Here is a 15,029-nt window from a genome sequence, read left to right on the forward strand (position 1 = left end):
TGAATAAAATAACTCGTATCTAACTCTCCTATTATTACTTTTGTTCAAGTAAATGTACATTTATAGGTATGTATTATAAATATTTGTTTGTTAGGGTTTTCTAAATATCATTTTATTATCGTAAAAAAAAATCATACAAATATACATCATTTTACAGAAAATTTAATAAGGAAAATTTGTTTTTTAGAAACATATTTTTATACATTTATGATAAAATAATGAAATTAATGTTTGGAAAAAAATTCAACTTCCTGGAGTATTTCAAAAATGCTGTTTTGAAAAGAATACGGTTGAGGGGAAATGGCTCTCTCTATGGAATTTGGTACTAAGAGGGTAAACATGTTTTCTTTTTTTATATATGCAATATTCTAATCATCCGAATGTTTGCATAATATGTATTTCTGCAAATGTATGTAAATTACATTACATTGTTTACATTTTTTTATTTTACAAAGCATAAGCCTTGTTGGTGGCAGACTAGATAAAAACGATTAAATCAGAATCATTTTAGCAACAGAACGGCTTTGCAGGTTAATTTCAACGTCACAATAGAATCCGGTCATGCCTCAATTATAACAGTGTGAAGTAACTACAAGGTAGATTATTATACTAGGCCTAATCATGGAAGAAAGGCGGTTGACCATTTTCTGATACAATGGACTAGTTATTTGTTTGGTTTGGCTAGTATACTATTAAAAGTATTTCGGTTTTCGGCAGTTTAAGGCTAATAATGATGTTACAAAAAGGCGATGTGGAAGAAAACCAGAAAAGCAAATCATTTGTACAAAAAGGTATGAATTATATCCGTGACAAATATTACTATTGTAACTTATTAACTTGTCTAACCAGCCTGGTTTATTATGTCACGTATTTCTTTACCTGGTAGGCTACGCCTATTCATGCTATTAGGCCTATTCATGGACGTGTCGTTAATTTATGCTTTAAACAATCAGGAAATTCATTTTAACGGCGATTGTAATAATATTATGTACTCAATTGGTAAATGATCATCATCATCAGTAATGTTTTTATTTTCTTTTTTTTTCTTCTACAGATTTGCCGCCTCGGTTACACATTCGATATATCATTGTACTCATGTGCTGTGTTTCAAATATTTTAAACTACATCATTCGTACAAATTGGAGCATTATCATCGTACGTCAACCAAACAAAAACAAAGTTACAGTAAAATAATGTGGAAAAGTGTCCCCTAAATAGAAGAATAGACGCTGAATATCATTTCTTTTTGATACAATGATCAATCATGCATTTATAAATTGTATAATTGTGATTTTATAAATAAATATATTCGGCTGTTCTTTACAACACACCTAAATTGACCTACAACTTTTAAACAAATTTTTATTACAGGAAAACGCATTTGAATGGGACATTAAAACGCAACAAGTCATCTTAGGCGCATTCTACTACGGGTACTTTGTTACACCAATACTCGGTGGATGGTTGGTTGGTAAATACGGCGGGTTCTATGTGTTATTTATTGCTTCGACTATGTCTTCTCTAATAGCTCTATTTTCTCCATTTACTGCAAGATGTGGAATCAGCCCGTTGGTAATAAGTAGAATATTTGATGGATTTGCACAGGTAGGCCTCAGTATTTTGTAATTGTTATCGTCTATGATATGCCTATCTTAAAAATCTAGTTATATAATCAATCATTGTTTTTCTACCGGCAAACAGGGCCTAGGTTATGTTTCAACAATGGGTATTATAAGAAAATGGGCGAAATTAAATGAACGTAGTACATTTGTGTCAATTTCAACTTCAGGTAAGCAAAAAGTACACTCGACTGCAACTTTAGTATAACATTTTGAACTTACATAGACACAACACTGATGAATTGCGGACGGGTAATAAGACATATAGGACACATGCGCAGATGACAGCGCACAATCCCATCCCTTATACGATTAACAAGGTTAGCTTAGGCATAGTAGGCTGGCTCTATAAACATTTATCCCAGCTGGTAGTAGTAGAAAATAAAATACCATTGTTTAAGTTATTGATGCTTTACATAATAGACAAAATAAATTAGTCCCTTCCTGGACAAACAGCGATCCTAACAGATAAAATATTATTCCTCTGATTATTTGCTAAATATATAATACTTGTTACTGTTTAATTTCAAATCACCGTTTAAGTTTGAGCGCATATGATGCAACTACTTTAAAAACAACATTTGTGTTTTGATGTTTTGTTTAGGCTACAGTGCAGGAGCAATTGTATCTAGCTACGTATCGCCATTACTTATCACGTCACCGATTTTTGGAGGATGGCCATCTACATTTTATATATTTGGTAAGAGGCACTGACGCCACTCTATTTTCTAGACGGTTTTGTATTCCTATTATGTTTGGTACAATCCGTGTGTCATCGGGAACCACCTACAAAAACCACATTTTATCGGTACGGTTTTTCTTGTTTCAACTTTATTTACACACTATCATAGACTAAAGTTTCATATTTGTAAACTATTTATTTCTATTTCAGGTATTACTGGAATCATATGGTGTTTATGCTGGTGGATTGTGGGATCGAGTGACGTAACAAGTAATCGCTGGGTATCTGAATTTGAGAAAGAATCAATAAAAGAATCTCAATCAAAAGGGATGCAAACCACAGAGGTGAAATAATTGCATATTTTCATTTTAACAGTTTCTGCCAGAAGACTTGATACCCAGTGCTAGATACTATGATCATTCTGTAAGTTTGCTTATTTTTTTACTTAAAGGTTGACAGAGTAAATTGGAAGGAGTTAGCTATGTCAGCACCAGTATTGTCAATAAGTGTATTTTTTGTTGGAATTGATTTCGGTCTCTATCTACTGAGTGCAGATATCCCTATCTTTTTTGAAACAATATTACAGTTTGACATTAAAATGGTAAGACAACAAAGAATGTATATTCCACTAGATAATTACCCTCCTCTTGAATAAGAAAAGAAACAAAAGAAAAATGATATACAGGTGTAACATGTTAATAGATACAGTATGTTAGTTCTTGCATACAGGAACCACATAAGGAATTTTCTCTCCGTATTACTTTATTTCTGAAAAAACAATGGGCTGCACGAGTTCTTGAGTTCTGATTTGTTAGACATTTTATCTCGTCATAAAAAAGTATATCAATATAATTATGACGTGTGTGTGTGCGTTTGTATATGTATGTATATGAGTATTATTTATTATTACTATGTTAAAGAAAGAAAAAAAAATGTTATTAAATGTATATCTCTGGCTAATTTGATTAATACAATTATATTAGTTAGATTAGTTACATAATTGTGGAAAACACAGCATTTACCAAATTAATTAATTATTCACTTTAAAAAAAATGGAATTAATAATTTATAGTTTTTAATATTGTTTGATCACTGTAAGTTACTTTATTTAAACGTTCATATAATGTTGATACCTATTACTTTATATTTAAGTGATTTGTGTTATGGTTGTATTTTTTTAAATGAATAAAAAAAATATATATATATATATATAATTATGACGAATACATTCGTGGACACGCAAACGAGAGTTCGTATGATCCATCGTGATTGTTAAAACTACTTACGGATGCATTTGTGGGAACCAAATTTAAAATAATGAAATAATGCTCTTACTTTTTTTTTGTTAAATATTAATATTGATCATCTTCATCTTAATTTATTTTTAAATATTAGTCAATAAAATAAGGAAAATCATTTATTTCATGTAGAGTGGCTATTTGCTATCTGTTGCCCAGTTTGTATATTTCATTGCAATTATTTTTGGAGGAGTTGTTGCGGACAAATTAATTAATCATACTGAAATCAGCAAAATACATATACGAAAGTTATTTGTCAGTTGTAAGTATTATTTTAGATCATTTTTGACGCATTTTCTTTCTTTCATTCTTTTGTTTTATTCTTTTTACCTCTCTTTTCTTACCTTCTCTTTTCTTACATTTTTTCCAATTGTCCTTGTTACTTTCTTTTTCATTTCCTTTCTTTTCTTTTTTCCTTTCTTTTTACTTCTTTACTTTTTTTTCCTTTTCTTCCTTTTTTTTTGTTTTCCCTTTATCTTTTTTTCCTTTTCTTATATATTTTTTTCTTTTTCCATTTAATTTTTGTTCCCTTTTATGTCTTTTCTTTCTTTCCGCCTTCCTTATTTAATAAGAGTTAAGTTCAAAGTTGATTAAATTAACACGTATCATTCCTTTCTCCTGCAGTTCTTGGCTTACAATCAATTCTTCTTATTCTGATTGGATATGTGCATCATGTTTGGATCGCAGCAGTACTTATGATCATTGCATTCGGGTTGTATGGTGTTTGTATGACCACAATCTGTGCAAATGCATTGGATATTGCACCCAATCATTCAGCTTTAGTAATCGGGATTGCCTTAACGTTTTCTGGGCTTACGGGGGTTATTGGCCCAGCAGTGGTTGGAGCTTTTACACAAACACATGTAAGTAGGCCCAAAACAGGTACATTTTTAACCTTAACTACCCTGAGAACTACGCTCGTTTGTCCCTGTTGATCATTCTTGAAATCAGACCCGTTTTTTCTAAACTAGATTTTAATTTATTCATGAAAGGAGCGCAAATAACATCCTGCGGGATGGAGAAAGACAAAATAATGTAAACGATTTCCCATAACATAGTAAAATTAAATTTGAATTCGAACAATTTAACAATTATTTCCATTGCAACGCCCAGCTCATTTGAGACCTACTTTAATTATGTTTCAGAATACGATGATTCAATGGCGTAGCGTATTTTGGATTATAGCTGGCGTACAGACTGTAGGGCTGCTTTGTTTTTTGGTCTTTGGTAGTGCTGAGATACAGGAATGGGCGAAACCTACCGATAATTCAGCTGAAACGACCTCTTTGATAAAGCCATATTGACAGTATACTGGCAAGTGGCAAAGTGATGATACAGGCAATACCTACATAGTGATCACACTGTCAACGAAATGACAATACTCTTAATACAAAGTGATCACATTGTCAACGCAGAGTGACAATATATGGCAAGTGGCAAAGTGATAATACAGGCAATGCATAGTGATCACACTGTCAACGAAGTGACAATACTGATAAAAGTGATCACATTGTCAACGCAGAGTGACAATACTGCCAATTATACAAAGTGATCACAATGTCAATAATTGTAGAGAGCCACTATATCGACTTATAAAGCCTGTTTTCCTGTCGACGTTATTCGACGCTATCGTCGTTGATCGTTAACAGTTCAACGACGATCGTTTGGAAACGATCAAGTTGAAATGATAACGATAACGAGTACCTTTTCCTGTAGGCTAAATCGTTAACATTTCAATGTTTACGTAGAAGATTGCCGATTATTGTTAACGATAGCATCGAATAACGTCGACAGGAAAACAGGCTTTCACACCTGATTCTTGTCATTTGATTGGAGGATTATTGGTCACATGATATTAAAATAAGTACTAGCCTACATTTAATACTTACATCATCTAGCTTGCAATGTTGGTATATTCTCGTTGAATATTTTTTAATATGGACTTAATTATTGTTGCACAATAAACAACACCAGGCTCGGCAAGGCGTGGCAGACTGAAAATCAACCTGTGTGCGCCGTCTTGAAAAAATGAAACTCTGCCTTTTGCTAATGCTTTGGACTTTACCTATACTCGTTAAAGTAGGTTTGTAAAATGTTTTATATTCGTGTAATGGAAAACAAATTATTTAATTCGATGAAACCTGCCTTCGACTCGAGAAAATATAACCGTTCATTTGTCACCTCATGACATTATTTGTACCAGTCCATTCACAACATTCATTAGACCCTGTGTACGTATAATATCACGCGGTCCACGCGGAAATAAAGTTAACTGTATTGGCATGAAAAAAAAACGTACAGTATTCGATTGTTTCTTCTGAGTTTCTATATTGATTTCACATCACCACCATAGTCGGTATTTTTAACGTACGATAACACTTGAATGTACGGTATCCAATATCACCAGAGGAATAGAAAATGCTCTGATTATTCTTTTCTGGAATAAAACCCCATCCAGCTACACCCCCTCCCCCACCATTTACTCCCGGAAATGTATCGATGCATGGTTGATTACGACACCGCTCGTGTAATCTACTTCCACAATGACTCATTATGACGTTACAATCGTTGGTCACCCTTGACTTATTTTTATTGACGTTGGGAAATTCCAGAAATTTAAAAACAGCTACATCGGTCACCACTCACCATAGACAAGGATAGCAGTGCACTTAGGCCCAAATAACCGATGCCTATTGACAACGTTTGCTCTGAATAGGAATGCGATGCAACCACCTTTTGCCTAGAATACAAAAAAGGATTTTGTTGTTTGAAGAGTTATCTGTAAGTATCACAGTAGGCCTACAGTATTTAAGTTGAAATTGACAATGCATAAATAATCCGAACTCAGTGATAACCTAGGACGAACACGGAGTCAGTGGAACAATAAAGTAGTTCACCGCGGACACTAAATGTAGCCTAAACTGCTGTGTTTACCGACTGCCAAGAATTGATAATAGAGCCAGTATTTAGGTATATATTGGCCTTTTATAAAACCATTTGTCGGATGAATACATGATGATCTATAATATAGTATCCGTTATTCTTTTGTTTTGAATTTAAAGAGGGTTTAAGTTATCGACATGGGATTGTAAGGCCATAATGATTTTCTAGATTATAGTCCTCGTATATTTGACGATTCAAGAGGCCAGCTATCTTTATCTATAGATTTATTTACTATAGGTCTATCTGTATCTTTTCCAAGAAAAATAAACCCCAATATATTATTTTTTAGTAAGATGGCTGCCTTAGGGTCTTTAGAATTGTTAGCCGCCGGATTCTCTGCATCCTTTGGAGTTCAGGTGTTGCCTCCCCAAGCAGCTGCCGTATCAGATTGCAGAGGAGCAGATGGAGCAGATGAGGCTCCTCACAAACTCACAATTGATGACCTCTTTCACCTATCTCACTCGATGGTTCCAAGAGAGAAGCCCTGTACAACTGGTGGTGAGATCGAGGTGAATTGCCGAGGGCTGATTGGAGGTACTACTACGATCAGAGTATCTCTAGGAACAACAGTATCGGAGATGAAGAAAATGGTGAGCGATAAGTTGGGCATAGAGAAGGATATTCGATTCATGTATGATAGAAACATTCTAGATGACGAAAGTACAGTAGAATCGGCAGAAATACTAAACGGTGCTACAATAAACTTTATTGTTCTGACAACAGACAGAAAACCAGAAGGTGTTTTTGAGTTGGATCCTGCTCTACTCGCTAAGAGGTTTGATCACGACTTCACCGGAAAGAACGATGGTAATGATGTGTATATGAGAGGTCAGTATCGATATTTCCGACCATGCGGGTGGTACAGATATGCTGTTGCTGTTCAAAACGTATACGGGAATAACACTTGGCTTGGACCAAACGGCATACGTACGGGAACTTGTACTGGCGAATGGCCAGTCTCTTACCACGGAACCAAAATGAGACAGGAAGGTGCGGTTGTTGTCAAAGAGTTCCGTGGAGGTGAGTTGGAGTATATTAACGGAGTTTACAGCAGCCCGTCTTTGGCTATGATTGATGAATTCTACGCACAGATCTTTGAGTTTGAAGGAAAAAGTTACAAGATCGCTTTGCAGAATAGGATCAATCCAGATATTGCTGGTGGCCACTTGAAAATCATTCCAAAAGAGCGCACAGAAGTTGGGGCTGACTACTGGGTTTCACCAATGGAAGACCGAACAGAGAAAATATATGATGTCAGGCCATACGGTATCATCATAAAACAAGTTTAGATGAGGGGGCCGTCCGTAAGCGACAATGTGAAACACGATTTATAGTGACAAAAAGGGACCGTTGGCCGATTTAAAGAATGAAGGACATGTATGAAATGCTTAGTTCTATTGAACAGACATGTTTGCGTTGGTCAAGAAATATTTTCGAAGAAGTGAAAGGTTCACATATACTAAACCTTATTTTGAAATATTTCCTTGGATGCCATTTATTTTAAAATTATATTCTTAAATCGATGTATCTTTAAGCCTAATATATATATTTCTATTGATTAAATATTAGTAAACATTAATAACGCTAAGAGCTATCGTATACAGAAAAGCAAGTGAGAATTATGTTTAACAATGTAATCAGAGAGATGTAATCGCCCTGATGTAATGTAATTGATTATATTAATAGCTTTTAGCTGTTGACGTAATATACGTGTTATTTGACGTTTTCATTATGTAAATATGTCTTTCGATAATAGGGAAAGCAGCAGTGTCGATAAGCATGTATTTCGTGTAAATTTGCTCCATCTTATCTAGAAAAACTACGCAAAAAAAAAAATTAACCATAGGCCTACCATAAGGTATGTTTATTCGTCCAATTGTGTTATGATTTATGTATCAGGCCATGGTAATGATATTAAGACTAACTGAGCACAACACATACTTTACATTAGCATTTATAAAATAGGTACTGTAAGTTAACTTTATGCAAAAATTGAAATAGAGTAGAGTAGCGAAGTATAAATAATTATACCTCAATTTATGGAAAATATGAAGTGCGCCCGCCTTCTGTAGCATGTAGTTTCACGTTACTTTTTTACGGATAATATTAACTTCCGGACATGATCTATTTTTGTAAACACTGTGTAATAAGATTTAAACAAAAAACCCGAAAGGACACGAATGCAGGCCTATATGGATTTATGCATACTGTATATCTTAATTTTCCGAATGTACTTTGCTTAGAGTGACATACGGCACATTTCATGGCATGGACACTATCGTATAACCTTTGATTATAGAATCGATTTTTTTCTTAGTTTTACTATTCTACAGTATAAAGCACATTGCGTTTGTTCTTTATCTGATGTAATAAACAATCAATACATTATGTACAGTAGACGACATCCTTAACTTTAAATCAATCTGAAAACTTAACTACAAAGGAATACAGATCACTCCGGCCGCGCTTCAATCCGGCCGCGCTTCAATCCGGCCGCAGCTATGGAGCGCCCAATGAGTCTTTTACAACCTAGACACGTTTTTTGTAGAGAATCAAAATAAAAATTTGTAATCATACAGTATATTTTTTCTCTTTCATGATCACAACAACATCACAAGTGTTTTAAATTAGGTCTAATGCTAAAACAAAATATTTTATGTAATAGTAATAGGCTAGTGTATTAATTGTAATGTGATTAATGAATGTAATTTATTGCAATGTACCCTATATGTCATATTATTTTTATCATATATAAATTAAAATATAAATTCATTGTAAATTGGACTGTACAAAAATGATATATTAATTCTTGATACAATTCCAGGTAACATTAATTATACGGATATTTGATTATTTGAAATAAATTAATTAATATTGTAAATATTGTTATTAACTATAACAAACATCAATAATAATTGATTATTTGAAATAAATTAATTAATATTTTACATATTGTTATTAACTATAATTAGTAAGTATGGGTACTGGCAAGATAAAGTGTTATAAAAATAAGGGTTTTAACTAATTTTTAATGTTAATAAATGTAAAGCTATAAAAATAAATGTACATAGAAAGAAATTAAATATTGTTATTCAAGCATTAATTAGACGGGTATTTGATTATTATTTTATTATTGAATTTAATTAAGTTAAGTTTAGTTTGAAAGAAAAAGCAGTTCCAACTTCTTTGAATGTTATTGTTAATGAAAAAAAGTAAAATTGTTGCTAATAAATATTCAATTTCAACTTAACTAGTTCCATTTAAATTCACCAAGAATTTGTTATAACACTGAACAGTATAGAAAACGTAGATATGGGCGCTCCATACTAACGGCCCCTTTGCACAGGAAGTCGAATTGAATAGCGGCCGGAGTGCATAACATCGCGCTAAACTGATACGGCGGCCGGAGTGAAGCGCGGCCGGAGTGATCGGCTACCCTACAGAATTGGGGGAAAGAGTTTTTTTTTTTCAAGGGAGATTTATTTATATGGGGTAATTGTCCTAGAGGTGTAGCAGTGTCCTAGGGAGAAATTGTCCTTGTGGGTAATTATCCGCTGGTAAGTTGTCAGATGCAATACCTTAGGTCTACGATCCGAAACGTAAATGTACAGTAATTCAAAGTTGATAATAAAAAAAACATATCGAAAGGTTTTCAAAAAGCTAGGACAATTGGCATTAATTGTAATCATTAAATCAGGCCTGGTTGTAATTTGTTATCATTGAATACATTCTTGAGCAATTTAATATACAAATCGGTTTGTTGTAAAATGTTTTTAAACATTACCCTTTCCCATTTAAAATTTGTATTTATATAACCCCTGGGAGGAAAACTAATAAACAACCTTGAGTTTCAGTAAGACAGAATTTCACATGTTGACTTTGGTATTGTTGTGCATGTTACTATATTAACCCTTTCAGATTGAATTATCCATTTTGGGAAATATGAATAATTGGTTGAACACATTCTGAATCATAAAGCCTTGTATACGAAGATGCATCTCTGTGATTGGAAAATAGAGTGGTGTACTGAAATAGGCCTACCTACAGCAATATGTAATCCAGACTACCCCCACTCTCCACGCATCTCGTCCACCCACCCACAACATTCGAAAAATACAAGGCAAAAGAGAGAACAATAATAAACTTAAGCTCAGTAGGCCTACTTCATTTTAAACATTTTAGGCCATATTCCCCTTCAAAAGCATCGACTTCCACCAAATCTCTCTCATTCGCCGTCTTCACAGTGGCTTTTGGTAGGCCTATTAAGTAGGTCATTATAAATAGAACTTTTCATCTTCTGTCGTGCTTTCTAGACGGGACGCACTATGTCTAATATATTTTAAGATAAGAAAAATCGACATTATTCAATTATATTCGTGGTCAAAATGACAACGATTGCCCGGATAATACATGCTGAAATCGCACCTGAGAAATGATCTTGCCATCTCAAGAGACAAGTTATGTACAACCACAGCGACATACATCGTGACTAAATCGGTATTTTAAAGTCAAATCAATTCTATTTTTATTCCAGATAGTTTCTAATTTCCATTGTTTTAATTTAAACACAAGTGACCTACTGTTTAAACAAAATGTCCTCGGGATTGATTACGAATATTTTCTTAGGCGCATCCACTTTTAGATTCACCCAGGAATCCATGTGCTATCCGATTTTCAGTGCTGTATTCGATATCACTTCTACCGTGCATTAGAACTAATACTGAACGCACGGTAAGAAGCAGTGCTTTTGTCTTGATAAACATTGCTTATAGAGTACTATAGTTTATATAACGTATATTAGGTTTAATGTAACGTGAACATCTTTTAATGATTAAGTTAATTCATTTGTGAATGATAATAGATAGCAAACAAAGTAACGTAAAAAAGATCACCAACTGATCACTGTCAGAATGAAGAATTGTTTATAATAAAGATAACGATACTAAGAAGATGAACGGCAGTCAATATCAATGTCCACTTCCTCTTAAGCGAGGAAGGAGGAAGGAATTACACATTATTTATGTTTACTGGTTTCAAAAGTCAAACAAAAAGATTTAAAGAGCACCAATATCTGTCATTATATCGGTCGTCTTTTGCAATATAATAGTTAAAAATTGGATTTTGTATTCTCAAATAATAGGCTACAGTATGCCCCCGTGTCTCGATATTCTGTAAAAAAAAGTTCCGTATTGGGTTCTTCGGGTGTACTCGGTATAATCCGTGTGACGTGTACTAAATTACGTCCGTTTTTTTGCAGCAAATCTGTCTAATTATTATATTTAAATTATTATTATTACAATAACAACCAAATTAAAAATAAATTGTAGGATTATAGATTCTTTGATATTAAAATGTTTCTAACGATTTTTTGCTAAAATTTTAAAATCCGCAGCTTAGGGGCCTATTCATTGTAAATACGAAATAGTATTAATATAGGCCTAGGCCTTGTGTTTATACTTTCTTTTGTAATCTGGCATATATGCCTAGGCTCTAGCACCTACCTACCTATTAAGAATAGTTGCACGCATATTCATTCCCAGTTAGTACGCAGGGCCGTAGCCAGGATTTGTCAAGGGGGGGCGGGGGGGGGGGGGTTCGGACACTAAGTACGGACACTAAGTATTTGGGTCAACCCCCCCCCCCCCTGGGGTGGGGCCTGAGGCGAAGCGAATTTTGTTAAATGACACCCCTAGATGGCCGGAAAAGACACTCTCATGCAGCATGCTACCAATGAGCAAAACGATCGTACTTGGACTCGTGGACTATAAACGGTAACATTTGTTGCCGTATGTTAGATGCGCGTGCTCTGTGCGGCACCGCCAATTGTTTGATCATTTACTCGATATTTTGTTTTGCGTTCAAGTTCAATGCGAACGTACGTCTAGGAGAAGCCCCTAAAAAAGCACACTGGGTGAAGGCAAATGCAATTCTTATTATAGCTCTATCTATAATATTTATTTACAGCAATTTGTTGAGGAAATTAATTATGCCAATGTAAATAGGTGATATTGATACATTTGAGTACGTATCGGCTGGTGGTCTAGAAAAAAATAATCGGATGCCATAATGTGAACTACAGTACATGATACCATAGATAATTATTATAGTGTAAAATATTAATATTCACTATAATCCTCTATGATACATTACACTTCATAGCCACACATAAATACTGATGTATGTCGGAAGGCTATATACTTTATGCATGCTGCCTGACTGCCAGTGATCTAAACAATTATAGGTACGCAGTTGTCTGGCGGTGTCCTTTGTACGAATCGTTGGTGCCCCAGCTCGTTGTGAGACGCGTCAATATCATGTTACATGCAGGGACCAAATATTTATTTTTTAGGTTAAAATCGGCAATTCATTTACAGACACGTATCGCTCGAAGTACGCTCATACAGGGAAGAAGGTACTGTATGAGTTATTTCGAACGAGTTTCCGAATTTTTCAATTTACGAACAACTTTTTGTACTGTGGGGCACGTATTTGGACGATTTTCGGAGATGAGGGTGAGGTATTGGGCATGTCGGGGATGGGGGTTCGCAGTCGGTTAAGGGGGGTTCGCCCGAACCATAAAAACCCCCTCTGGCTACGGGCCTGGTACGGTAGGTTATAGGCCTAGGCTAGGCCTAGAGGTTAGGTCCACGGAGCCTAGTTAGAGGGCTAGCCTCCTTGGGCCTACCTATCTAGGCCGTGGATGTGCCAGTAGGCCTAACACAATGCCGCATCCCACCCACACGTGTGTGCTTACTGTTGTGCATAGCCTGATCTGTGAGCTGGAATTGCCATATGGGATGGTGGTGGTCAGCAAGTAGATTTAATGAATTTATTATTCTACTAAAAATAGATTCTCAGTTAGTAGGTTTAGGTCTAGGCCTATGAGGAGTGCTAGCCTCCTTGGGGGCCTACTACTACTAGGCCGGCCGTGGATGTGTCAGTTTACCCACACTGCCGCATCAGCGTGCATCCGTTGTGTCTGGCCTAATAATAATGCAAGCTGGCTGGTGGGATGGTGGTGGCCAGCAGGCAGATTTAATTAAATTATTATTCTACTAAAAATAAATTAAAAACATAAAAAACAAACCTTAATGTTTTTTTCAAACTTTTAAGATTCCGTGCATTCAAAATTTCGGACAAATACATCATTCTAGCCTACAAGAGGATAGGCACAGTCTAGGCCTAGGCCTAGGCCTAGTTAGGCTCCTTGATGTGCAAAAAGAGCGCAAACTATTTTGGTCGTTCGTCTGGCGCGCGACACGAATTTGGGTACGTCACTAATAGGCTGACCAATTAGAGAACGAATGCGAAGTTATTTCACCAGATTTTTTGTTACATACATGGTTAGACGGAATTTAGAATCATAAATATCAATATTTAACCAAGGATGTTGTTCTTGCAAGGATAGTGTTAAATGTACTAGGTATTCTCTCATTCTTGTTTGTCATTTATGTTCATTCTTTTAATTTTACACTTTTTGTCTCATTACTCATTGTATTTTATTATAGTTACTCTTTTTCTTACTTATAGACCGAAGTTTATAACCAATTTTAATAACATATAAGAAAAAAGATTAAGATTAAGCCTTACAGTCCCGTGAAACTGTATTAAAGACGTTTCCGTGGAACGTCTAAAAATGTAAATGTGTTTTTGACTTTCTTTCTGAAATGTAAAATTTCCAAATACGTCGTTTTCTCAAACGTGTCCTCTTTATTATCTCTCTATGGCGTCGTAATTTTATTTTCTGGTTATTTTAGCAAACTCATCATAACAAACAAGATCAAACATTTCAATTGGAGATCGATCAAACTTCCACATCACATTCTTTTCTCCAATTGTTAGCAATAAAGAAAAACACACTGACAGTGTAGGCTGATTTATTTAGACTTTATAGGGATGTTTGTCATTAGTTTATACCTGGCCGGAAAATGAATATTCCCGATGCCAAAGGTTGTAGATTCACAATCATTCAAAAATCTTTGGCCTAGGCAACGTATTCTCAGCCATTTCATTATTTATAAACACATCGCTCCAATTACTGTGATTCTGGTTAACCAATTATTAATTGTTGAGACATATCATTATGGTGTCTCTACTATCAACGTTCATCTCCCCACTACGCACACCCACCACCATCCCAACATCCTGGATAAACTTGGAATACTGTGGGATTACTGTAGGTACATGACGATAACACTGGATCATGCATCTTACGTAAATAAACCTTACCGCACTTACAGATCATCAAGTCAAGTTTGTAGTAAAACGCATCGCTTATAAAGGGCTAATGAAACGTAGGCCTATTTCTAAAGATATTGCCTGGGGGATCACTGTTTGAATATCGATAACCCTAGTTTGAAAGGATACGTGTTCGATTATTGAATCGCCGGATAATAGACGTGGCTATCCAATGTCCAATACATGGTACTTAGGTAATATAAGTTAATTCCGGGATTGTTGACCTAATTATGATGGAATATTAGATGA

At 34.9% G+C, this 15,029-nt stretch overlaps 2 protein-coding genes across 2 annotated transcripts; both read left to right on the top strand.

The window, feature by feature from the left end:
- The first annotated feature begins 803 nt into the window (after positions 1–803).
- LOC140055500 (sialin-like) lies at positions 804–4,382 on the top strand. Its single transcript, XM_072100843.1, has 9 exons — positions 804–1,155; positions 1,372–1,605; positions 1,702–1,789; positions 2,224–2,319; positions 2,512–2,645; positions 2,753–2,902; positions 3,732–3,861; positions 4,224–4,288; positions 4,377–4,382. The coding sequence occupies exons 1-9, from the start codon at positions 1,096–1,098 to the stop codon at positions 4,380–4,382; spliced, it is 963 nt and encodes a 320-aa protein (XP_071956944.1). The 5' UTR covers positions 804–1,095.
- A 1,867-nt stretch (positions 4,383–6,249) lies between these two features.
- LOC140055131 (uncharacterized) lies at positions 6,250–10,560 on the top strand. Its single transcript, XM_072100349.1, has 2 exons — positions 6,250–6,380; positions 6,832–10,560. The coding sequence occupies exon 2, from the start codon at positions 6,836–6,838 to the stop codon at positions 7,829–7,831; it is 996 nt and encodes a 331-aa protein (XP_071956450.1). The 5' UTR covers positions 6,250–6,380; positions 6,832–6,835; the 3' UTR covers positions 7,832–10,560.
- Positions 10,561–15,029: the final 4,469 nt, after the last annotated feature.

Source organism: Antedon mediterranea, chromosome 7 (genome assembly GCF_964355755.1).
Source record: "Antedon mediterranea chromosome 7, ecAntMedi1.1, whole genome shotgun sequence".
In the NCBI taxonomy this organism is placed as follows: Eukaryota; Metazoa; Echinodermata; class Crinoidea; order Comatulida; family Antedonidae; genus Antedon; species Antedon mediterranea.